This window comes from Canis lupus, chromosome 1 (assembly GCF_011100685.1).
Source record: "Canis lupus familiaris isolate Mischka breed German Shepherd chromosome 1, alternate assembly UU_Cfam_GSD_1.0, whole genome shotgun sequence".
NCBI lineage: Eukaryota > Metazoa > Chordata > Mammalia > Carnivora > Canidae > Canis > Canis lupus.
This window is the reverse complement of record NC_049222.1, coordinates 38,635,255-38,661,481: the sequence shown is the minus strand read 5'-3', so window position 1 is coordinate 38,661,481 and position 26,227 is coordinate 38,635,255. Positions and strand designations below refer to the sequence as shown.

At 32.5% G+C, this 26,227-nt stretch overlaps 1 protein-coding gene across 3 annotated transcripts in view; it reads right to left on the bottom strand.

The window, feature by feature from the left end:
• STXBP5 (syntaxin binding protein 5) overlaps positions 1-26,227 on the bottom strand; it is a 167,975-nt gene that overhangs the window by 36,050 nt on the left and 105,698 nt on the right. Inside the window, exons 17-21 of one of the 3 annotated variants that reach the window (XM_038526294.1) lie at positions 25,295-25,420; positions 23,224-23,375; positions 16,861-16,926; positions 11,934-11,993; positions 11,784-11,831 (exon numbers count right to left, since the gene is read on the bottom strand). In XM_038526294.1, the coding sequence (XP_038382222.1) occupies positions 11,784-11,831; positions 11,934-11,993; positions 16,861-16,926; positions 23,224-23,375; positions 25,295-25,420 (452 nt within the window). The remainder of the gene's footprint in view (positions 1-11,783; positions 11,832-11,933; positions 11,994-16,860; positions 16,927-23,223; positions 23,376-25,294; positions 25,421-26,227) is intronic. The other 2 variants (XM_038526295.1, XM_038526296.1) reach the window with 2 other exon arrangements.

Genomic DNA, 26,227 nt, shown 5'->3' with positions numbered 1-26,227 from the left:
TAACTGTGAAGATTATACAAGATGATGTAAGCAAAGCACTGAACAGAATACCTGACATACAATATGGAGTTGATAAATGTTAGTTATTAATAATAAACAAATGAAACGATTTCTAAACGAACTATAAAATGCTATACAAATGAACTACTAATACACTGTAAACAACCCAATGTTCCTTTATTCTAATTCTATGATAATACTCCAAGTAACTAAAACAAGAAAATTGGAAACAACAACAACAAACCCTTAGGACATTAAGTATAGAAGAGTATGCTATGCACCACTGTAAGTTCAACCTCTTTTAAGTTTGTTTCAAAAAGTAAATTCAATATACAGCTATAATAAAGAAATAAATAATATACAAGCTATTTCAAGTTTATTCTTCATTAATGAGAATAGAGTAAGTAAATATTCTGTTAGAAATGTATTCTTTAAAGATTTTATTTATTTATTAGAGACACAGAGAATGAGAGAGAGAGAGAGAGAGAGAGGCGCAGAGACACAGGCTGAGGGAGAAGCAGGCTCCATGCAGGGAGCCTGACATGGGACTCGATCCCGGGTCTCCAGGATCACGCCCTGTACTGAAGGCGGCGCTAAACTGCTAAGCCACAGGGGCTGCCCTAGAAATGTATTTTTTGAAGCTTTCACTCAATAACCATATACATATTCTTGCCAAAAAATTTCACTAGCATGAAATTTCCTTCTGAATTTCTTAAGTGTATGCTTTCTATCTCCTTCAGCATTTTATACTAGAAATTCTTTTATATAAATTCTCAAATATTTAAAAAAATGTAGGTTAATCTTTCCTGTAAAATACAACTTTTTTTTTTTAATACAACTTTTTTGGTCTAACATCTAACACTACTTAATTTCTTTACCATGTTAAAAAGAAACCCTGAATATAACTAACTTCTGAATAATTCTTCACTTGGTCTAATTTTGACATTTTATTGAGGTTTAAAATCACACGCAAAAATGCGTAGGCAGATTTTCTGACTACAGTAACTACTCTTTAAGTGTCACAAAATGATTCAATTATAGGGTCTAATATTTCTTCCTAAAACACTTTGCAATGAGACCCACAACTTGACCATGAACTCAATTATAGTATTCAAAAGATAAGATCTTTAAGCCACACTGCTGTAACACTGTGATATAATTTTAAGCAATCTCCTTGAACAGAGAACTTGAAATGACATGTGTTAAAGGATTAACCTTTGCTATTTTGTGTTAATTTCGCTTACCAATTAATATTATAAAAAAGAGAAATAATAATTTTAATGAATAGAGAAACATTTTTGTTACACTAGAGGTGGGGACCAGGAGAGAGGGATACTTATTAATCTATAAAACATTTATTGGGCACATGCCAGCCATGTGCCAGAAGGCAGGGATTTCCTGCCCTCTAAGAGTTCAGTCTACTGAAGGAATGAAATAACTCCACTGCACTGTACCAAATACTAACAGATGTAAGCAAAAGGTGTCAATTAGAGTACGCTGAATTTATAACTTTCTTACCCTGCAATACTCATCTAACACCATGGGATATGGAGATAAAGCCAGTAAAGAATAACTCAGACACCATACATTTTCACACAACTGTGTGTTCCTCACTTATTTGTTGACCATATTTTTCTTCTGGTGTAAAATTTACATACAAATGAACAAATCTTAAATATACGTTGTTTTGATAATGCACACACCTAAGTGATTCAACCCTTCACATGATATAGAAATTCGTCAACATCCAAGAACGGTTATACATAGTCTTCCCAATCAAATCTTGTCCTCATCCCTAGAAATATCCATTGGTCTGATTTTATTTTCTCATCACAAATCAGTTTTGCCTATTCTAGAACTTCATATGCATGAAATTACATGGTAGAAACTCCTGTGTAAGGCATCTTTCACTTGGGACAATGTTCTTTATCTTCTTCCCAAAATATTTTAAAACTTACATTTTTTCTTCAATATATAGAATTAGAATTTTTAGATGAAAAACAGTTTCAATCAAGAGATTCACAGGCATTAATAGATTAACACCTTCTGTCTCGTCCCACATGCATTTTACCTTTAAGCTTTTTCGAATTGTGTGTTCTTTACAGAAAATTTGGAAAATATAGAAACAGAAAATAAGGCCATCGTGAATGCCCATAATCAAGAGGCAAGATGCTTGCATATTTCCTACTTTTTAAGATCTATTTTTAATACACAAATCTGTATCCTGCTTTATTCCCCATTACTAAAAGAAGTATTTTCTCACATCAGTTGTTATTATTTTAATGGCTGCATATTTATATGAACACTTACTGAATAAGGTTTTTTCTAATACCTAAGGCAATAAAAGTGTACGAAAATATTTTCATATATTTTGATTATTTCCCTAGGATAGAGTACCACAGGGGACAATCATTTCTAGTACAACTTTCCCCAAACCCCAAGGTCTTCTCAAGTATGTCTCTAAGAAGTAGCTTGCTTTCCTTTTTAAAGTTTAAAAGAAAGGCATATGAGCATATTTCACAAACTTCTGTTTAGCTGAAGACAGAGAAAAACATGCCATCTGAGAAAATCTGGTAATATGTACAAGTCCCAGCTCACAACTATATCCCCTCAAAACTCAAGTCATTCAATTTTCTTATAGCATTGTGTGTAGCTGAGAAATCTAGAGCCAGACTGATTATTGTCTACCTTTGAATGTAACTTGTCTATTTTATGGCAAGGGGAAGAGCAAACGGAGGACGTGGGGAAGTATTTAGCTCCTGGGCATTCCTCACTGTATTTGTATTTTTCTGCTGTCAGGTTCTATAGTCCTTTCTTCTGTAGTCTCTATCCAGTGATAGAGACTCATCTGGGTAATTTTATCGTATCAGATACTGAACCTTCAGTACAAGAGTTTTCATGTTATTCATTATAATGTTGCTATTTTCTCCCCTACTGCTGCTATTCTCTGTTTATTATGACTATTTTTTTCTTTTCAGTAGAAAAGCATATTTTAGCCCTACTTTAAAAATCCTTGTCTGCTAATTTCAGCCATCTAGGTTGTCTTGAAATCCGTCTCTACTAATTGTTTTATTCTTAATTATAGGTCACATTTTCCTACTTTTGATTTTGAATCTTTATTTCACATGCCTACTAACTTTTGATTGAATGCTGGACCACAGTGGATAATGTGTTGAAGGGAGGTTGTATTATATCCTCCATCTTAGTAGGTATTGAGATTTGCTGTGCTTTGCAGTTAAATTACTGGTGGATCCTTAGTTTAATCAGGTTTGGTTTTATTCTTTGCTAGGGTGGGTCTATTTCAGTTTGAATTTAGTTCTAAGATATGGCTTTTATGCTAAGAAGTAATCATGACTCTTCAAGAGTGGTCTTTCTGGGATATCCAGAATGGCCAAGGTGTTCAGCAAGGTCTAATGACAATTCCTGGTATGGCATGACTGCTGATACCCTTGTCAGCTCTCAGCCTCATAGCAGATGGTTGCTGCTAGGCCTTATACAGTCTTGCCCAGCTTTAGACTGGAATTGAGTTAAATCTCACAGACTTCTAGGAAAATCCACCCCCCCTTCCTATCTAGTACACTATTCTCACAAATTCTAGTCACTTAAGCAGCCCAGAAATCCAATCTCTGCCTCCTTAGCTTGATCAGACTGCAGCTCCTCTTGAGTTCTACCCATCCTGCACTGCAACAGGAAAGTGTTCCCATGGCAGGAAGCGAGGGAGGTCATGGGGCTCATGTTATATTTTTCCTTTCTTTTAAGGATGGTAGCCCTGCACTGCTTGCTGCAATGCCTAGAAAGAAGAGCCCATACTTTTTGACTAGTTTTACAGATTTTTTTTTGTGGAAGGCTAAGTCCCAAACCTAAAGTTGAAGTTTAGACCATATGTTTTTATCATTTGATTTTGTGACTTCTAGGGAATATACTTGTTTTCAGGTCTGTTTAATCACCTCCTTGATGGCAGGTCCACAAGAGGCAGGTTGACATCTGGAGAACCTGTAAATCCTCCTAGTGTATACTCTGTATCCTGGATGAAGCAGTCGCACACTTTATCCAGCAATTATTGCTGGCCATAGTTTTACTTCTTAGGAGTCTCAGAAGCACTTGCCAACCCAGTTACCTTGTCAGCAGATTTCACTGCATGTTTTAAAAGAAATTCTGCTCATGCTTTGAAGTTACTCAACTCCCACTGAAGCTTTCAAATGGAAGACAATTTGAATGAATTCTTGGAAGACACATAGTCTGTTTTTCTCTTCTTCAACTGTGTATTCTTCAACTCTTGCTCCTTGTACTCAGTATCTTCCTTGTTTTGAAATTTTTTTGTCACTAGTGAAAAAAAACTAGCTCTATTTCCCTATGCCTCTGTCCACAGCAGAAATGGTGGGGATGACAATAAGGTTTCTTCCATCTAAAGAAAACTGGTATCAGAGATCTGTTTTGGCAGGCTATACACTTGAGCCTCTGCTCTCTTCTTCTTTTTTAAAAAGATTTTATTTATGTATTCATGAGAGACACAGAGAGAGGCAGAGACATAGACAGAGAGAAGCAGGCTCCATGCAGAGAGCCTGACGTGGGACTCGATCCCAGGTCTCCAAGATCATGCCCTGGGCCAAAGGCAGATGCCCAACCGCTGCTCTCTTTTATAAACTGCAATGAAGATAAACTAACTGGTTGAGTACTAAAGAGCTGCATTTGCTTGGTAGGAATTAATGAAGTGATGCATGATGACAGCAATCATGTCTGCAATGGTAGTTTCAATACAAAGGAAAGAAACAAATCTCAAGAGCACTGTTTGGACCACGGTACCATAGATGACAGTTTTGTCATGGCTGATACTTGTTAGTTCTTTGCAACAGTACAAATCTTTGTAAAGTTTCTCAATTATGGAGATTCATATTGCTTCTATGAAATTAAACAGATATTTTATAATTCTCCTTTAATTTTTCTATCCACTGTGTTCCACATCTTATTTTTCTAAGGAAGGTTTCTTAAAAGAAGGGAAAACAGAAATACAACTTCTGCTTTTTAGAATGTGACTTTCATAGTAAACAGTACACAATAACAAGTAAAAGGACTATTATGGTAGTATGAAGATGCCAAAAAAACAAAACTTTGTTTATACTGAGGTTTGATAATTAAAATAAAGTGACAATATCACTTTTTACCACCTGCAGAGATCCAATGCCACTCTTTCAAAGCAAAATGTTGAAATGCATGCCTATTAAATTTTTAAAAATCAGAATAGTAAAAAGACTGATAATCAGCTTATTTAATATGGCAAAGATCCAAGGCGAAAGTGGGACCAAGAAGTAGAAATCCTTGCCACTTATCACACATTATTTTAATAGCCATTAGAACTAATAATATCAATGTCTATCTCCCATGTTAGAATATAAATTACATGAGTTTGGAGATAAAATTTATCTTGCAAAATACTGCATTTAAGTATGTATATAGCACTTAAGGTGTGGTCAATGAGCATGGTGATAAGTGCATAAGTAAATGAATCAACACAAACTGTCATTGGAATTTTACTTCTACATAAAGAAGCTGAATTTTCTCACAAATGATTTGAAGAAAAAAAGAGGGCAAATTAAACACAGGCCTATTCATCAGAAAGATCACTTTTGAAATTTGGAACACATAGCCATTACTTAGAATGGAAAGGAATCTTTAAATCATCTCTTAAGATTCAGCTATAACAAGTTCTTTTAATTCTTGAACTCCTATAGCTTTAGTCTTCAATATTTTTCCAGTTTCTATTTGCTTTCCATAAATTCATAAAACTTGATGCCTAGGATATCATAATAAACTCTGCATTTTCTACAGAATAAAACCCTAAGTGTTATAAGCTGAACTGTTCCTCCAAAATTTGTATGTTGAAACATTAACCTTCAATTCCTCAGAATGTGAGGTATTTAGAGACAGGGCCTTTAAAGAGGTGTTTAAGCTGAAATTATAAGACGATTAGGGGCAGACCCTCATCCCATCTGACTGGAAGAGGAAATTTAAACACACAAAGACCACAGTTGCACCTGCATAGAAGGAAGACTATGTGAGACTCAATGAAAAGGTAGCCATCTACAAGCCAAGGAGAAACCAAACCTTAATATCTTAATCTTGGCTTCTAGTCTCCAGAACTACTCCAAAGGAGATACCTTTTTGTTGTTTCAGTCACCCAATCTGTGGCATTTTGTTATGGCAGCTAATAGCAAACTAATACAAGTAACGGTAGAGCGTAAATTGCCACATTAATAGTATTTTTGGTGGAAAAAACCATTTTCAGCAGCTGGTGATTTAGCCAGCTGGACTAAGCTTAGATGATCACAGCTTTGTTGGCAACATCCGACATCATAGTCAGGAGCCAGCTGAACATATGACTTCTTCTCTCTGTTGAGCTGGATCAGGGTGTTGATCTTGGCCACACCAATGTCATAGAGCTTCTTCACAGCTTGTTTGATTGGGTACTTGCTGGCTGTGGCATCCACAATGAACACAAGTGTGTTGTCTTCTTCTTCATGGCTGATTCAGTCATTAGAGGGAACTTGATGATGGCAAGTGGTCAAGCTTGTTTCTCCTGAGGGTGCTCTTTCAAGGATATTTGAGCTATCTTCAGAGATGCGGTGTCTTGGGCGGTCAGAAGGCAGGTGATGTACGGATCTTCTACTTCTTCTTCTTCTTCTTCTTCTTCTTCTTTTTTTTTTTTTTTTTTTTTTGTTACTGTGGACATCTTTCAGTACTGCTTACTTGGCCTTCAAAGCCTTTGCTCTGGCTTCAACTCCGGGAGTGTCAGAGGCTTCCTTCTCCCTTCAACGCCATCTTCATGAAAGGGATCACTATATTAACAGTTCTACTCAAACGATACTTGACAAAGAAATTATTTCAGTAATTTAACTTTAATTTGGACTAATTTACTTTACTTTTGGAATCAAACATAAGTTATTTCTAGAAAGACCATTTAAAAAAAAAAAAAAAAAAGACCATTTTACATTTTTCCAACTTAAGAAAAAGTTCAAGGAGAAAGAATTGCATTTACAGGAAGTACTGAAATATAAAAGACAAACAGATATTGCTGAGATTTTATTATGAAATTTGACAGAAGATACATTCTGAAATAAAATTAAAATACAATACACACTATGCCATACTCTTCAGATATTAGTAATCCTGAAAGAGAAAAAGAATTTGTTAGAAAACCTCAGATGTGTATAATGGTTTTAAAGTGCTTGTGAAATTCAGTTCTTCACAAAGAGTAATTTTACCTATAAAAATGGTATTGCTGCACACTTGACTCATCTTCTCTCTCAAGATGAACTTCTATTCTTCCAATAGCCATATTGTAGATTAAATATAAAGATGAACTTCTAAAGGAGTAACAGCCTCACATTTGGGATTGAATATTGGGTAATGTAAAGTAGAAATATCAGTACTAATTTGAGTTTTATAATGAATTAGAACAATTTTATAATTTAAAATTTTGCTTAATCAATTTGATACATACCTTTTTATTCACATGGCAAATTCCAAATGGATCTCTGAGCATTTTTTTCAATTTGTAAATATAAAAGAATAAGGAAGACACCACAAGAAAAAGAAACCTTAAAGTATGAGAGTGGAGACATGCTATAGTAAAATAAGAGTCAAGAGATCTCGATTTTGGTCCTGACTAGGTCATTACTATGGGGCATTACTTTGGATGTGCAATTTAACCTCTTTGAGGCTCAATCTCTTTTCTTGAAAAATAAGGGGGCTTAAGCAGATTTAAAACTGTAGGATTTAATGAATTAGCAAGTTGGAATATAATAACTAAGAACCTACTTAAATTGTGTTAGAACTCTTTAATTTAAAAAAGGAATTATTGGGACTCATGTAAAAGAGAACTAACAAAAACAGTACTTGGACTAATGACCATTACCATCATTTAAATTGACTTCAAAAATTGCTTCAGTTTTTGCTAAAAAAAGAAAATTAGTCATTACCCAAGTAACTCTTAACCCAGAATCTGAGAGATTAAAAGGACCATGGAGGTACAATCCTTCCTAGGTTTATAAATGCCATCTGGAGAATATCTATAGTGCCTGGAACTTGGGAGGTGCTCATTAAACAGAGCCATGATTTTTATTTGTTTTGGCACAGTTCTCATTAAAGTCACTAAAGTTTTGAATGTTTTTATTTTAATCTCTAGTAATTATTTCCCCCTCATAGCTTCCCATAATCATTTCTTCTATCTGAAAATTAGTAATATTATGGGACATGGGCAGGGCTGTAGACTACAGAATCCAGCTAGAAATCCACTTTCACAAAAAAAAAAAAAAAAAAAATAGAAATCCACTTTCACAATGAAATAGAATCACTGAAATAGAACCAACAAACTTTAGAAAAGACTGATCATGTAGTTTTAAAATCTACCAAACAATGCTAGCATCTGGACCATATTTTATTCATAAGGTATCATAAAAATTTGATTAACACTTTAATAAAGACATTCATTTTAGGACTATTCTTACACAAACTTAATAAAAAGTTTTACAGAATTTCATACTTCCAAAGTTTTATAAAATATAAATAATAAGCAAATCAGAATTGGTAGCCACTCTTATTTTCTAAATAATTTACAGAAATGGTTAGCACTATAAGAAAGATTGATTTTGGAAATGCTGGTCATTAAGATTTTACTAACAAAAATTAATCATCAAGTATGAACAGACAAAACCAAGTCACTATATGTGTATTACATGAATGTACCTTTCTTTAGGAATGTTGCAATTGCATTATATTCTGCTTTATTTTTGCTGTTAAACTCACAAGACTAAAGTTATGCCTTTTTAGGCTGCTATTCTTACGCAATACAAAGAAGTCACTGTTGATATCATTTACCGGAGTTAGCTGTCAGCCGGGAAACAATGAAGCTAAGTTTTGGGTAAATGGGACTCTATTGGTCACTGTAGTTACTTTCCTTCAGTCTGGTCTTTGAAAAAAGTAGACTTCCAGGCACTATATATTATGTTTGATCTGGTGTTGGGGCAGAACTTAACAGGAACCATATTTTTTCCTAAGTTCCTATGTAGATAGAACAGGACCATAACCAGAATATCTAGTTAGAAATCACACAATGGACTTGGTTTTGAATCCTTACAGACTTTGGTAAATTGTCTTAAGAGGTAATAGTACAGTGTTGAAAGGACAAATGGTGAAGTCAGACTACTTGGGTGGGAATCCTGGCTCTGTCATTTGCTAGCTGTGTTAACCAACAGATACATTACTTATACTCTACCTCTCCATTACCTCATCTGTAAAACAGGGAAGTAATAGTAAGTCCCTCACTGTAGTTACATTGAATAAATAAAAAATATTATTTATAAAGGGCTGGCATGGTGTCAGAAGAATTGTAATTGTTAAATGTGTGTGTATGTGTGTGTGTGTGTGTGTGTATTTTTAAACTGTTATCTTAGTTATCTCAGCTGTACTGTCAGGTAGTAATAAAGGGGTTGATTTTCAAGCTTGGGTTAGAGCATTAAAGTAAGAATGACATTTTGCATCTCACCCTTCCAATATCGGTAGCAGTTACCTTAAAAGAAAAGGTGAAGCTGCAAGACATTTCAGTCAGTCTTCCCAGCAAAGTGTCTTTCTTACTAGTGTCAATCTTGAGGGCCTAGGCTTAAATCTTATGTCCTCCCTTATTAGGACACTTCATCACTACATTATAATTGAAGCTATAGTTTATAGACTGAGGAAGAGAGAGGTGGTCATTTTATGAGGCCCAGGAGACTTCAGAGCAAGTATAGGACTGGCTGATAGGAAACACAGTGAGCTCAGAATGCTCAAGGAATCCTACCACTCTTGACACCATAAACTTTACATAGAAAGCACAGGACATTCTATGTATTTTTTTTTCTGATATTTCACTGATATTTTATGTTAACACTTATTACAAAACTCTACATTAATGTAAAAAAAAACCCTCATTTTTTCAACTGTAAAAAAAAAGTCTAAAATGGAGCAGTCTCCATTTGAATGAAGAAAAAAATTGAGAATTGAGTTTTCCTTGGATCTATGTTGAGATTAAAAACCACACTGAAAGATTACCACCAAAACCAAAGTTATACATAAAATAGGAAATAGAGCAGTAATTTCTGAGGATGTAAAATAATTAAATATAACTGTATAAGTAACCTGAGTTTAAAAAACTGAATAAAGTTAACATGTTTCCCAGAAACCATAAACATAAAAATTGGCATGGCAAAAAGAAAAACTTGCCAATAACATAAAAAGCAAGCAAGAACGTTACCAAAGAACTTCCAATAATGTTCTTAGTCTAAGAAATGTGTTAACTGAAGACTCTCAAATATTCAAGCTCAGATGTTTCACGTTACATATTCTATTCAAAACACAGAAGAAAGAGAGGAACTAGTCACCATATTTAACAAAGCAAATATAACCTCGAGGTCAAATATGGGGCAGAGAAATTATTTCTAAAACTGTAATTATATACAAGGTTCCTTTCATGCAAGGTAAAATTCCCATATAATTAAATTCTAAAAGTTCTTTGATTAATAAGTATATGTAGGAAAGTCCCTTCTAATTTTTTATATTATATGACAGTAAGTACCATTAAGACAAAATATTTTAAAAATTTGGTTGAAAAAATATTATGCTATAGTGCTAGTACATAATTAAAGCAATTTAACTATTACCAACTGATTTACTATAAAACCACAAAAAGATAATCATTTCCCATTTATGAAGAGCCCATTGCCCAAGAATAAACCATCTTATTTAAATAATGACCAGAGGTGCTAACAGTCAGCCAACGTTAATATGACTTAACAGGGTTCAATTTACAACATGTAGACAATATGGATGCTACTTCTGTTAAATTTTTGAAATTTAACTTTACTCTACATTATCATGAGAAAAGGTAAATCTATTTCAACTGCCCTGAAATGCATCTCATTTAATATAATTCAAGGAATGTATGGTAGGCATTTTTGAGGAAAGAACATAACAGTATAATAAGAATTTTAGATTTAAATCAAAGATTGAATTTATTCTCTTTTTGTAAAACAGTGCTTCTCAAGCCTTTAAAAATCTTCAGAGAATATTCAAATTTTTATGACCAACCAAAAAATCTTAAGAGATTGATTACGTCCTCAAAGTTTGATTATGTTTTGTCTTCCAAATTGGAATTTTAAATTTTAAACTGAAAATCTTGGACTAGGTAATTCATTTCAAAGTATATTCATAGAACCAGTAGAAAGGATTAATATAAAACACTATCAATCACTTTTACTTGTGTGTGGGAGGGAAGGAAGAGTTTTAAGAAAATTCCCATTTAACTCAAGGATAGTGCAGATTACAGAATAAAAAAGTCAATATTTTAGAGAACTATTTCCTTGAAATTGAGGGTTTTGAAAATTTGAGAAAGATGAAATAAAGCTAGGAGAAAATACAAATAAAACTATAGAGGAAAAAGATCTCAAAATCTGGAAGTACAGAATTGTACTATTTATGGCATAAATTGAACCCTGCTTTATTTTAAATAAAGCAAAAATAAAAATAGAATAATTCACATTTTAAGTCAGAGGAAGAACTGCAACCCCAATTTAACTGATTTTTAATAATTACTGCCCCAATGAGTTTAGAAGAAACAGCCCAAGAGGTTATTGTTTAGCACAGAAGTAACAAATTAATATATACAAAATGCAATGCATTAGATCATTTTTTGGTGTTGAGTAACACTGCATATAGCAAGGATTAGAAACAAAAGAGAAATTTCTATTTCCTACCTATATCACTGGCTACCATCTTGGAAAACTTTCTGCTTTTGGTCTTCACTGAAAATAATATTTTGATATAAAATGTCAAAATCTATTCAAAGTAAACTAAATGAATTAAAAATAATTAAAAGAAAATACTTTAAAATAAAGATACTATACCCTTTTCTATAAAATTATTCATTTTTTGTTCATCATCTGAATTGTGTGGTGATGAAGAACCTACACAAACGAAGACAATGGAAGGAACAGGCATATCGTCAGTCACAAACACTGAGTTGTCATAGGGAAAAGTACAAACAAAATAATCTGGTAACTTCTAAGATAAGTTTCCATATTATTGGCCACAAGAAAAGGTCATGCATATAATTAATAACAACTCCTCTAATACTATAGTAAGAATAGCAAACAGTAGTACATTATCTTTCATGGTAGAGAAATCCCTAATCTAGAACAATTTTTCCTTAAGTTGCAACCATTTAGAAAAATCTTGGCATAGATATTAGAGAACAGATAAAGAAAAATATAAGCAGCTATTAACTCTTTCTGAAAGAAAAGCAGCAATTAACTCTTTCTGAAAAAAAAATGCAAAAATTCTTTGATGTTAAATGAATATGGTTCATCTAGAACTAAGAATCTCATGCAAGAAGTATTCTGGCAACTTATTTTAGAGTTAACTTTCTATATACAAATTTTAAAATCATATATAAGCCTATTATTACCACAATGATCTTTAAAATACTGAGGATAATACGTATAATTTTAGGTATGTTCAAATATTTACTTACGTTTAAGGAGGTAACAAATATTTCATTTTATTCTGGCTGTGACTCCCAATAAGTTTATCTAATATTTTTATAATTAAGATTTGACATTTTTCCTCAAACAAGGTGTTTCTAAAATAAATGTTTTATTTATAAATGTAATCTTAAGTAGTATTCTAGTTGACAACTTTTACTAAACAATCTATTCTTTATAACAGCAGCACATTTCAAATGACATCTCACCTATAAATTTTCAATCTCTTTGCTATAAATCATCTTCCCTCTTTTTAAATTCCAATAATCATTTATCAGTACATGTCTCTTATGATGTTCCTCACTTATACCTCATATTTTAAAAAGTTAATACACATGTGCCCTTTTCCCACTGCACTGCACATCTGGGCCTCCATTTGATTTATCTTTGCATCCCCTTTGCACTCAGCAGAGTGCTTTGTACGCAGCAATCTCCAAGTAAACATTTGTTGAATGAATAAAAAGCTTCTGATAGAAGCAAATGCCTGGAACATAACTAGAAGTAAATAAAAAAGTTTTTCTGTACTTTTCTTCCTTTTTATCCCAGTGAAAGTACTGAGCCTCAATCAATAAGGTCAAAGTTTGACCTTCCATTCTCCCACAAAAATCATACTTTCTTTGGCCAAGTGGAAAATATCCTTAAAATCTTTCCACAGACCAAGTAAAACCTGTAACATTGGCAGTATCCAATTTCTTCTATAATAGTCTTAGAAGATTACTCTTTAAAAAACCATGTTATTTTTGCTAAGTAGTATTTATGGATCCTCATAAATCCTATATCAAAAAATATCCCATAAGTAACACTGAGCTCAGTAACATTTTCAGGAAAAGAAATGGGTATACTTGTTTTTCAAATAAGATAATAGTTATAAGATGTTATAACTATTTTAAAATATCATAGTCACCTCTGATATTAAATAGCCACAGGAAGGTAAAAAAAATTATACTTATTTTATCTGATATCATCTTAGAGCAACAATTAGATAACATATCTAAATGTGAATATAAAATTATACAAATTGTTTTTTAATATTTCCAAAATATTTTCAACATAAATCATAAAAGTAAAGAAAATATTTCCCCTAAATGAAAATTGCCCACTGCTGGTCTTCAGAATTTTTGTCAAAATTCCAAAAATGAAAAAAAAAAAAAACACCCAAAATTCCAAAAATGCTTTCAGCATATCCCATTTGAATATACTTACCAAATAATTATGATTAAATAAACACAGAAAAAAATAAACACAGAAAATATTTATAGCTTTTTTGGGGGGGTACATGGTAACCCCTAATGGCAGAATTTATATTATGGTTTATGTGGCCCTGAGTTTTCTTCAAACTGAAATAACCTAACAAAAGTTATCATTTTCACATTTACACACACACATACACACACGTTTGATGCAGTCCTAAAACAAAATTCCAATATTTTGAAAGTGCTCAGTAAGCAATCTAAGTTCTTTGAAATACAAAGATCAAATAGAGATAGCAGAAGTTATTTCCCATGTTAATTCAGGATGGCAAAATTAATATTCTGTTTCAGAGACTGCCAGTTTATTTAAAAACAAATGGAAAAAACTAAATTGTATTTGTTAACTTGGATTTTCTCAGGATGCTTTTTGAATTGAGCTTTAATACTGAACCGTTAAAACTGCTGAGATCACCAATTTTGATTATGAGATTTAAATGCTTTTCAAAAAGTTTCTCTTCATTTATATTATTATTTTGAATAAACACACTGATTTTGATAAAGGGCATATGTATGACTACTTTTCATTTTTGTAATAGTGGTCCTCCTCTTAGTATTTATTTATGAGTGACTCAGTTGAACTTCCATTCCAACCCACTTTTAAACATTTCTTTTCTCCCATACATTGTTTTCTATTAACTATACTGGTTTTATAATCTATATTGTATCCTTTAATTATTTATTTATCTATATCTTACCACACTGCAGAAAGTACTTGAAGCTAGGAATTTAATTATTACTTTACATGGTTTTACATGATGCTTTGTGGTTCTTCTGATTCACCTCAAACTTACCCCTTCCGTTCTTCTCATTTGACCATCCTAAATTAGTAGAATTTACATGTATTGGTGAGAGGAATGTTACTAAATTATTCCTTTATTTCTTTATTAGAATGCTAACAAGAATGAATGTAAAAAAATTTACCAATGGGCAAAGAGTAAGACAACTGGCCAAAGATGAGTAGTGAGAATTACTATTAGAATTACTATTAGAATTACTAATAGAATTACTATTTCAAAATGGGCAAGCAGTGAAAGACATAGCTATAAGAATATAGTGTCAACAGGTTGCTTTCCAGAGTTTTATCCTAGTTTCTACTGTATGTTTCACTACGTATGCATGAGTGACATCTATCTTCTGCTCTATGAAACATGTTTCAGGCACAACTACTGTCTACTAAAGTCTGATTTGTTTTCTTGTAAAAGTTGTCTCTCCATATTGATAGGCAGGAATGTATATATGTATATGTATATATCTGTATGTGTATATCTGTATGTCTTCAGAATATTCTTGTATCTTTCAGTGCATAATCAAAGACTAAATAGTTTTCTACTAAGATAAGAATTTGTGATTTATCAATGATTTTTACACTCACAATTTTTACCTTGCAGTTCAAATTCACTGAAACAATAAAACACCTAGTGTCATATAAATTCTGTATGTTAAAACTATATTGTCCTTTCACGTGGATCAAAAAAATATGGTTGAAAATGTTCAACAATGTTTGAATTTCTCAGAAAAGATTTGGAGGGTTTTTACTTTTATGAACTTTTTATATTTACAGACTTATATTTTAATATACTTAAATACTTCTCTATAATTACCTCTTGTTGGTTATTTCAAATTGATAGATGAATATACCTATTCAAAGTTTGGCTTAGGATAATGAGTATTAGTTTATTTAGGCTGAGTCTTGTTAAAACAATTTTGACAGTCATTTAATATACTAAAAGATAATTCCATGACCAAATTATCTAGTTTGGCTTTTAGCCTTAACATATTGACAACTGCATTCACAAGGCCTTTAGAGAAGGTAAGATCAGAATAGTGCTGTAGGTAGATGGACAAAGAACAGCAATAATGAAAAGATACTACAGTTCTGAAATCCAAATTCAGAAATAACTCTAGTTCTGTGAGATCGGATATACAATTATTTGCTCCATATTATTCATTCAAACTTTACTGTACCAATGTTCAGACTTAACATTAGGTGCTATGTTAATTCCTGTGGTTCTATGTTTCATTAATGAGTGAATTTAAATATGAAATTTAAAGATTAAGAAAACCAGAAGGTGGATATATCTTAAGGTATAACTTGTGCAATATTAGGAAAATGCAATTTCAAGAAGAAACATCACAAAAGCTTTTAGAGTCCTATGTCTAATAAACTGCTAAACCGAAATATCAGAGTAAACTAAAATGCACTTCTCAATATTTCCCATGCTTATAATGATTTCTGATGTAGTAGAATCAGCCAATGAAGGATCAAAATCTATCTAATAACCATGTTACTTTGTCCTAAGAACAATCTTTCTAGTTGAAAGCTGATAAATATTCCCAGCCAGAACGATTTAATATGGTTGTTAAAATTGTGAAGTCAACCTTAGTAAAGACTGGCAAAGTTTCTATACACTTAAAATAATAAAATCACAATCCTCTTAACGTTAAGGAGATTGAAAAGATATTAAAAATTATGTTCTACTGAAATATTATTACACACATAGGTCACATAAAGACCTATATGGACAAAAAAGGATAACTGCCTTAAAATAGCTATACAGTTATATTAAATATCACTTTGACCAAAACCATATATAATTAGTCTACAACTATTCTGTCTACAGTTACCATTAGATTATAAATGTTCAAGATCTTTGATATTTAAATGGGCACTATTCAGGAATTAGAGCACTATTCTACTAGATGACCTCAGGCCTGCGGAGCAAAGACAAGACTGTACATTAACCAAACCATTTGATCCAATGGTGAGGAGTAAAATATATTTTCCTTAAAAGATATAAATATAAGAAAGCTGAATACACAGTTGTATGACTCTTAATGGGTAATAGCTGTGAAATTTTATCTAGTGCATTTCTTTTCACTTAATGAGAATGCAAAAAATAGTTATCCTTTTAAGAATAAATAAGTGACATAAAAGTTCCTTCTAGGTGTTACTTTAAATGCTTATCTGTAAAAAGGAATTTTGATACACTGTATTATTTTTTATAGAATTATAGTTATTAATGAAATAAAAAACAAATTACCAGAAGTTGGAGATTTGCAGCGATCCTCTGGGACTACAGTTCCTTCACTAATATCACATAGACCTGCTAAAAAAACAGAACCAAACACCAAGTCACAACACAAATTTACGTAAGTGCAGCTGTATTTCCTATTTACACTACACATTTAATGACTGTCTTTGTCAAAAACTCAGTTGAATAGACTGTACTGGCTGGCATTGATACTATGCCCATTAATCTTGAGATAGGAAATGAAACATTTTGATATTAAAACACCTCAAAATAATATAGGAGTCACCAGCTAAAGAAAAATAAAACTTCCAAGAGATAATTTACTATTCTTCAAGGACATTAGACATAAAGTAGGACTTTGTTTAAAATCAGTAATTTGAGAGTATATGATAGACATTAGATTTCTCTTGAGGGAAAATAAATATTTGGTAATAAATTTGGTAATTTTTACATCATAGAAACTCTCAACTCAAGCCTCAATGTGGTTTCTGCAATGTTTCCAATGCCCTCCTTGAATATTTTTGAATAATTAAAATATTTTGTGCCTCCACATTTGCAATATTTAAAAGACTGTATGTTACTTGTCATATATAAGATAATGTAAATGTAAAATATTGTACTTTACTTACTATACCTCTTAAAAACTCTACTGCACATTTTTATTTTTATTTATTTTTTTAAGATTTATCATTCATTCATTCATTCATAGAGACACACACACACAGAGACAGAGAGAGAGAGAGAGAGAGAGGCAGAGACACAGGTAGAGGGAGAAGCAGGCTCCAAGCAGGGAGTCTGACGTGGACTTGATCCCAGGTCTCCAGGATCATGACCCAGGCCGAAGGTGGCGCTAAACCGCTGGGCCACCAGGGCTACCCCTCTACTGCACATTTTTAAAGAGCTCTAAAGAAATACTTCCTTTTCACAGATATGTATGAACTTTATAAAACTAATATATCTTATACGATGGCCTAGATTCTTAAGAGAAACGATATGCTATGGCTTTTTATGCTGTAGACAAGAAAAAGACATGGCAACATGCAGAGTAAATAATTAGTATGGCTATTAAGTTGCTTAGTGACTGGAATGAAAAGAATTCCTGCAAATTCTTTAAAAAGAGAAAAGACCTCAGAAGAAGTTAACCATCATGCTGACATATGTGCATGTATGACCAGTATCCATTTTTCCAATCCTTCAGTAAAAGACATATCACAATCCAGTCACTAAGAAGATTTTTATAACATTTTCAGAGAACACAGAATAATGAATTCGGTTTATAAGAAGAGTTTTCTATTTTGAGTTATATATTATTTTTATTCACTAGGAAATTTTCAAATGAAAATCAGTAACTTTTTTTTTTTTTTTTTTTTTTTTCTTTTCAGCACTCATTAAACTAATGGTTCTGGGAGAAAAAAAACCCAAAAAATTAGTTTCATAGTTCAAAGAACAATGGATGGAATTTTAGGTGTGCATTTAATCTTTGACAAAATACTGTTTATGTAAATGAATTTCTTCTTGATAGAAACTCAAATAACAGGTCTTTAAACAGTAGTGATATACAGAAACAAGTGTCCATCGATGGAAGCATTGCTAAAGAAAATGTGGAGTATATAAAAATGTGGGTAGTATATATACACAAACACATATACATACATATATACATTCACACACACAATGCAATGTATTCAGCCATAAAAGATTTAAATTGTGCCATCTGTGACAACATGGATGGACCTCAAAGACATATGTTAAATAGAATATGTCAGAGAAAGACAATTACTGTATGATCTCACTTATATGATACAGCAGAATCTAACCCCACCCCTCAAAAAAGCCCCCAAACAAAAAAACTCATAGATACAGAGAACAAACTGATGATTGCCATAAACAGAGTGTGGAGGGTGGGAGAAATAGGTAAAAAGGGTCAAATGTACAGAATTCCAGTTACAGTATATGATAGTGTATTAGATATTTGAAAGCTACTAAGAGTGGAAGTAAGTTCTCATTACAAGGAAAAATGAATTTGTAACTATGTAATAAGGTAAGGAATGTTAGAGCTACTGTGGTGATCATTTTGCAATGTATACAAATATAAAATCGTTATTTGAAACTAATATAATGATTATATGCCAATTATATCTTAATAATAAATAGTAGTGATAGTATACTCTAGTATTATAGTGTGCCTAGCGCTAAGTAAAAATAACAAATTTCAAAATTTTAAGCCTTTCACATCTGGCTCAGGGTAAAAGTCAAGTAAAACCCTATATGGCTGATTGATGTATATGATCCTATAGTCTATACTATGTGGCTATGGTATTGGTTTAAGTTTATTATTTCTACCTACAGTATCTTCATGGGTCTTTATTCTGTCATCAAATGTAGTAGTTACTCTTTAGAAACAATAAGCATACCTTCTTTATCATATGTTTAAATAGGTAGCTTAATTTACTATTTAAAATGTTCAACAAAGTATAATTATATATTATTCAGCATAATACATCCATCTACTGAGGCACAATACACTGAAGTTAATGTGAAGCTACAAACTGACCTGTGAAGCTACAAACTGATAGCAGGGTTTAATCTGGGAGCTAGCAAACTGTGAAGCTACAAACTGATAGCATGGTTTAATCTGGGAGCTAGCAAACCTGTTCTGTGAAGGTCCAGATTGGTTTTGAGGCCAGCTAAGCAAATAAGCATGATGTTTTTCTAATTAAACAGTACTGGCAAAAACTGGCAGTGGGCCAGATCTGGCTCATGGACAGTAGTTTGCTGATTCCTGGTTTAATGAATCTTGTAATTGTCAAACTAAAGTAGGTCACTTCCATCTGTCTGTTTCAAAAAAAATATACATGGAATTCTTTATTTAGAATCTGGTTAACTTCAGGAAACCTTATGTCAACAGGCTGCTATGAGACATCAATATAGTTATGAGATTAAAAAAGTAACATCAATTTTGGTACAATTTACTTTTAAAGGATTCCTGTTGACCTTAAATGATATCTCTATTTTCAATATGCGCACAAACCATTCCAGAATATTTGACTGATTTGTACATTAAACTTACTGATTCATTTGACCTTAATCAACTTGGGTATTGTTAACAAATTCTCTTGGTATGTTTTTATTACCTTTATTACCTTTATTACCTTTATTACCTTATCACTTTTTATTACCAAGGTCTGCCTTACAAACATAATGTATGTATGTAAGTTTAGATTTTCATTTCTCTTAATTATTTTTCATACTTTCCAGAAAGATAAATCATTCCTCTTATTGGATAGTTGAGAAACAAAGTTATTTACCTCTACTTTCTGTTTTTCAACTATAATTTCAAATGATCCCTAGGGTCCTAATCCTTCTTTAATTATATTTTCACTGAAACCAAACATTTTGCTATTTCCCATTTTTTGAAGACCAGCTTATATTCAACACAGTACTGACTGATTATGCAACACTTATTTATGCATCCTTGATTATATCCCTCATTTATTAAATATTGTGTTTTGGTTTGCTTCTTATAATAGATAACATACACACACACACAGAAATATCAAGTAGTATTACTGGGCTTCACAGCTATTTCTCTTTTTCTATTCTACTGAACATACTGAAGAATTGAAATTAATTGCAATTGTATAAGCCAAATCTTCATTTTTAGAGTCACTTCTGTAACTTTTGAAAATATTTTTCCTAAAGTACACACAATTTTGTCCCTCTAATTTCCTTCTTTAGAATTATCAACTTCCAAGACTAAATAAGTTTCTTCTCATTGGTTTATCACTTTCATATCACTAAGAAGATCTTACTTGGGGGTTAGAATTATAGTCAGAATAGAAATTTCCCTTTCGTGTCCTTCACTGAATGAAAATGTGGCTAGCAAAACAAGACATGTATTATCGTATTTCACTTTTGTTATTATTAAGACTTCCAGCAGATCTACAGGTAGTTGAAATAATTTACCACTATTTGTCCCTGTAACAATCTCATAATTTTTATTATGAAAATACTGTATACATTTCAGTTATGGGCTCAACTGTATTTTAATGCAGTTGTAAAACACATAAACAGTAATGTTTATAAAATAATTTCATGAGTAACACCTTACTGTTTATGAAAACATAATAGAATCTACTAGTAGTAAAAATATTACCCCAAACTAATCTCTAAAGTAGATCGAATTTGGTGGTATTTGGGCTACACTTCCAAAACATATTAAAAAATACACACTTCTGCAAGAATATCATTTTTATCAATGCAATTAAAGCATTTTGATACCAATTATGTTATACTTAATTTTATTTGAAATAAATTATATTTTAGAATTAAGGCACAAATGTTTTTAAAATGTTAAAGCACATTTTAAAATGACTTTCTTTTAATTTTAAGACATAATTCTAATAGTTACAAGTGAGCTTAAGTAAATATCTCAAATAGTTCTCCTGTGCCTAAACATCTAACTCTTCAATATAAAATAAAGCAAATAATAACATAAATAATATTATGAGATTTATTACAGAATATAGGATGCAATAAAATTTAAGAAAAAATATATTTGGTATCACATGATAAAACTGGTCTCTAAACTTGGATAAGTTTAGGTATTTAATTTTTAGCAGTTTTAAGAAACTATGAGGTATCAAGGAGAAAAGAAATTAATTTTAGAAGCAATAAAGTTTTTACACAGGTTTGTGGTAAAATTGCTAAAAGTACTTGCCTCCTCTATCATGACAATATTTTAACTTTCTAACACTAAATATTAGTTTCTTTTGCCTTATAAAGAAACTGGATTGGGACGTAAACATTTCAATAGCTTTTTTTCATATACATATGATGATAAATTTAAGTAATGAGTATATCATTTTAGATATATAATGTTTTAATAAGCTGTTTTTAAAATAAATGAAAAAAATTATTTTACATACAACAAATAAACATGCCATGACGTTACTGACATGAAATAAAGAACTTACATAAAGAAGACTGGAGTTTTTTCACAGATTCAGAATATAAGCTAGAAAGGCCGTACATGCAAGAAGTCACAATCAGCATGCCTTAGTGAAGCAATGAAAAGTAAAGAAAAAAAAGGAGACAAAGTACTAGAATGGTATGGTTGGGACAATTTCTGCTGAAGATAACACATGACAAAATGGTCACACACAAAAATAAAAATGGGAAAAACTCAAGCATCAGGCCAAAGTGATAGTAAGGTCTATATTCCATCTTTTTTTTTCTTTCTCATAAATTGTGATACAGGTAGTATTTTCTATTTATGCCATGAGACCAAATGAGAAATGAATCTCAGAATTTAAATTCAGAGAGACTGAGTTATAAGTATAGAACACTTCTTCCCAGTGTTTCAGTGCACACTGGCATTCTGCATATTGGCCAAATCTGCCCAAGATAGGGTTCCCCTCAATCCCTGGTCCAGCTGAACAGGTCCTGTGGAGACTGGAGCCTATACTGGAGCAATTACTGCAGTAATTGCTGAAGGCCTCACTAATATGACCCTATGTGCCAGAGATCCAATGCCATGAAGTTAAAAAAAAAAAAAAAAATCAAGTGAGGAATACTGGTATAGACCACCAACTAGACATATTAATACACTTAAAATTAAGATGAACTGGATGCTTGCGTGGCTCGGTTCAGTGTCTGCCTTCAGCTCAGGTCATGAGCCCAGGGCCCTGGGATGAAGACCAACATTGGCTCCCTGCTCAGCAGGGAGTCTGCTTCTCCCTCCCCCTCGGATCCTCCCATCCCCCACGGATCCTCCCATCCCCTTGTGCTGGTCTTTCATGCTGTCTCTCAAATAGGTAAGTCTTTAAAAAAATTTTTTTAAATAATATAAAATTAAGGCTAATTACCTAGCAAATACAAAAGAATGCTATACAGAAAATCATTGGATCTTGGTTTGTATTGAATCAAGGCTACCTGAGAACACTGAATTTTCATAGAACTCAAACTCATTTTTGCATTTACATTTTTTTCTGCATGGGAAATAATCCCTTAAAATTACATTGTTTCAACAATGAATTTTTGGTCTTATAATACCAATCAATAAAAGGGGCAATACTTTGAGATTAACTTTTGTTCCATAATAAGACAAATTTTCATCTCATTATAATTTAGCTGAAGAAGCTTGCCACTGTGGTTCTTTCCCAACATTAATTAAAATCCTAGGATATTTAAAACAAAAGCAAAATCTAAAAGCAATACAAAATAAAGAAGGCTCAAACCTTTTACAAGTTTTGACAGTTTACATATATAGACTAAGTCAGACAAGGTATTTATCTAACTTTAGTATTTATATTCACATAAGTAACTCAGTATTTATAGAAATCCTAAAACTCAAGATTTTTTTCTTTATACCTCCTGAAGGTTGTCGAGATTTACGAGGAGACCGGGGTTCTCTCCGGTAAGGATCATTGGAGCCATACAATTCAATAGTGCCCAGATTGAGGAGTACTGCTTTCTGGAGGTAGTCTACCATTGCAATGCCATTACAATTGCCAAAAACTACCCTGGGAATAGGAAAAGAGCAAATATTTTAGCATAAATAAGTAATTATAAGGAAATGTACCTGTATAAGGCTGAAAAGAAGAAGGATGGGTTTTTCAGAAAATTCCTTTTTGTATCTAAAGATTATCAAGGACATGAAAATACAGATAACATATGCTTTTTCATGGAACAATGTATATCTTCTACAGACATTAATGATTACAAGTCGATGTTGTTAAAAAAAATGTTGGCGTAGGAAACTGAAACTTGATCACAGACATAAATCCCCATTCTAATCAATGTGACATCTATTTTTCTGACTTAGGGGCATTTGGGAAGCTTGAGGGAAGGCCCATTCCCTTCTAGGGAAGTGGAACATTTTATCTCTGGGAAAGTTTTGATAATCTATACAGTCAAAAATAAAAAATAGAAAGCATAAATCTTGGAGGTCTCCCTTTGGAGTACTCCAGATATCTTCCCGATTATAAGTCAGGAACTACAAACCAAACAACTACGAATAAAGGAATGTAACTCTTTTAAGATGTCTTAAACCAGGAGTTGAAAACTGAAATGTATACAGAGACTCTGTAAGTAATACAAACAGGCCAGACAAGGACTGTGGTGAACTAGAGAGAATATGACCCATCTATCTAAGTGGGAAAAGTCTGAATTCTGTTCATGTTGACCACTGCCAAGCAGGAATGGAGACATGGGCCAGATAATCAGATTTTTCAGTTAAAGCTCTAAATATGGATTTCACATTAAATAGTCTTGGCAGCTAGTTCAAATATTAAAAAGGTACAAGGGAGGGACTAAATAAAACGTTAACTGTGAGCCCATGAGCCTGTGATCAATCGATTTGTAACTTCCTTTGAAACTTCTGACAGCTCTTTTTATTATTCCCTCTTTCTTTATAGTTGTGCAATGAAATATTAAAAAGGAGGTTTGTGTTCTTACATTGTGGGGTAGCAAATGAAAGATTTGCTGAGAGATGACCTGAGAGATGACCATCTCAGACTACAGCCAGTCTTAACTGGTATAAAACTACAGGGATAGGGTGAGTGGTAGTAGTTCCAGGAGGAAGAAGAAAGATGAACGAGTCTTCAGGGCTAACATCAAAGAAGACAACAGTGACCCACATACTGAGAAATAGCCCTGGAACTACATAGTGTGTGGCTTCTCTTTTACCACAATGTTGATTTTTAAACAAACAAAAGTACTTTGTAAGTCTACCAAATTATAATAGAAAGTATGAATAATTAATACTCAATACTTGAGGGTATGAATTGATAAAGCAACTATAGTATAAATACTTTATCAAACTATTACTATGCCTTTATAATTTATACACGTGAATTTTGGAAGTAGAAGAAATTATATAGCTCTGGTTCAACATTTATAGAATTAGCTTATAACAAAGTCTTCAGAGTTGATGTTATTAGACCTCTATTATACTGAGCATTAAGAAGGAAATTGTTTCTCAGAGTTTATCCAGGAGAAGACATGTTGACTTTATTTTTTATTTATTTATTTATTTTAAATAAATTTTTATTTATTTATGATAGTCACAGAGAGAGAAAGAGAGAGGCAGAGGAAGAAGCAGGCTCCATGCACCGGGAGCCCGACGTGGGACTCGATCCCGGGTCTCCAGGATCGCGCCCTGGGCCAAAGGCAGGCGCCAAACCGCTGCGCCACCCAGGGATCCCCACATGTTGACTTTGAACCTTTATCTTAATTTATCATGAAGCACTATAAGTATATCCTGAGTAATTTATTTGGAACAGAATTATTTTCCAAATAAACACTAAATATGATCTGAAATTAAACAACTTTTTATACAATTTTTTAACTGATGCTCTAATAAAAGTCATCCTGTTTTTAAAAATGAAAAAAATGTATGGCATAGTATGACGAGACTGAAAAACACATAAATTATACTTACAATCCATATGAAGAATTGACTGCCAGGCTGGTTATTTGTTGTGGTGGTTCTCCACCCACCCATACCAACTGAATAACTAGTTCTGTTTGATAACCTGGAGACTGCTTAAGTGGTGAATTTTTAACTCTGTAATAAAGGAAAACATATTATCTTTTAACCCATCTTCAAGTATCTTATTAACTTCTGTAATTATAAAGTCATGCATAAATATGCAAACAGTAATTTATATATGAAATTGTACTAAATATACAAAAATGAAAAAAAGCTAAATCCTGTTCTCTAGAGGCATTTAATCTAGTTGGAGACAAAGTATGTACATAAATAACAAAAGTAAGAAATCATACATAAGTTCCCATTACAGACTGGGGGGTTGGAAGTAGGGAGGGAGAAAAAGACCATGGGTAGGAAGGGGAGGGAGGAATGGGGAAAGGAATAAGGAGAATGAGAAGCCTATGAATTAAGAAGAGGAAAGAAAAATCAAGTTGGAAAAAAATTCAAGTTAGAAAAATAGACTTAAATATATGGTTTAACAAAATTAAAAGTAGCCAAAACATAGTGAGTACAAAAATTAAAAAAAAAAAAGTGACAAATTTACTTTTGTGTGCATGATGCTTTCACTATTAAAAAAATGTACTCTTGGGCAGCCCAGGCGGCTCAGCGGTTTAGCGCTGCCTTCAGCCCGGGACCTGATCCTGGAGACCCGGGATTGAGTCCCACGTCGGGCTCCCTGCGTGGAGCCTGCTTCTCCCTCTGCTTGTGTCTCTACCTCTCTCTCTCTCTCTCTCTCTCTGTCTCTCATGGATAAATAAAATCTTTAAAAAGAAAATTAAAAAAAGATTAAAAAATAAAATAAATAAAATAAAATAAAGTACTCTTTAAGTTGATAGTAATTTTGGTTGTAGACTCTTTCCCCAATAATTGCTGAATAGGTGC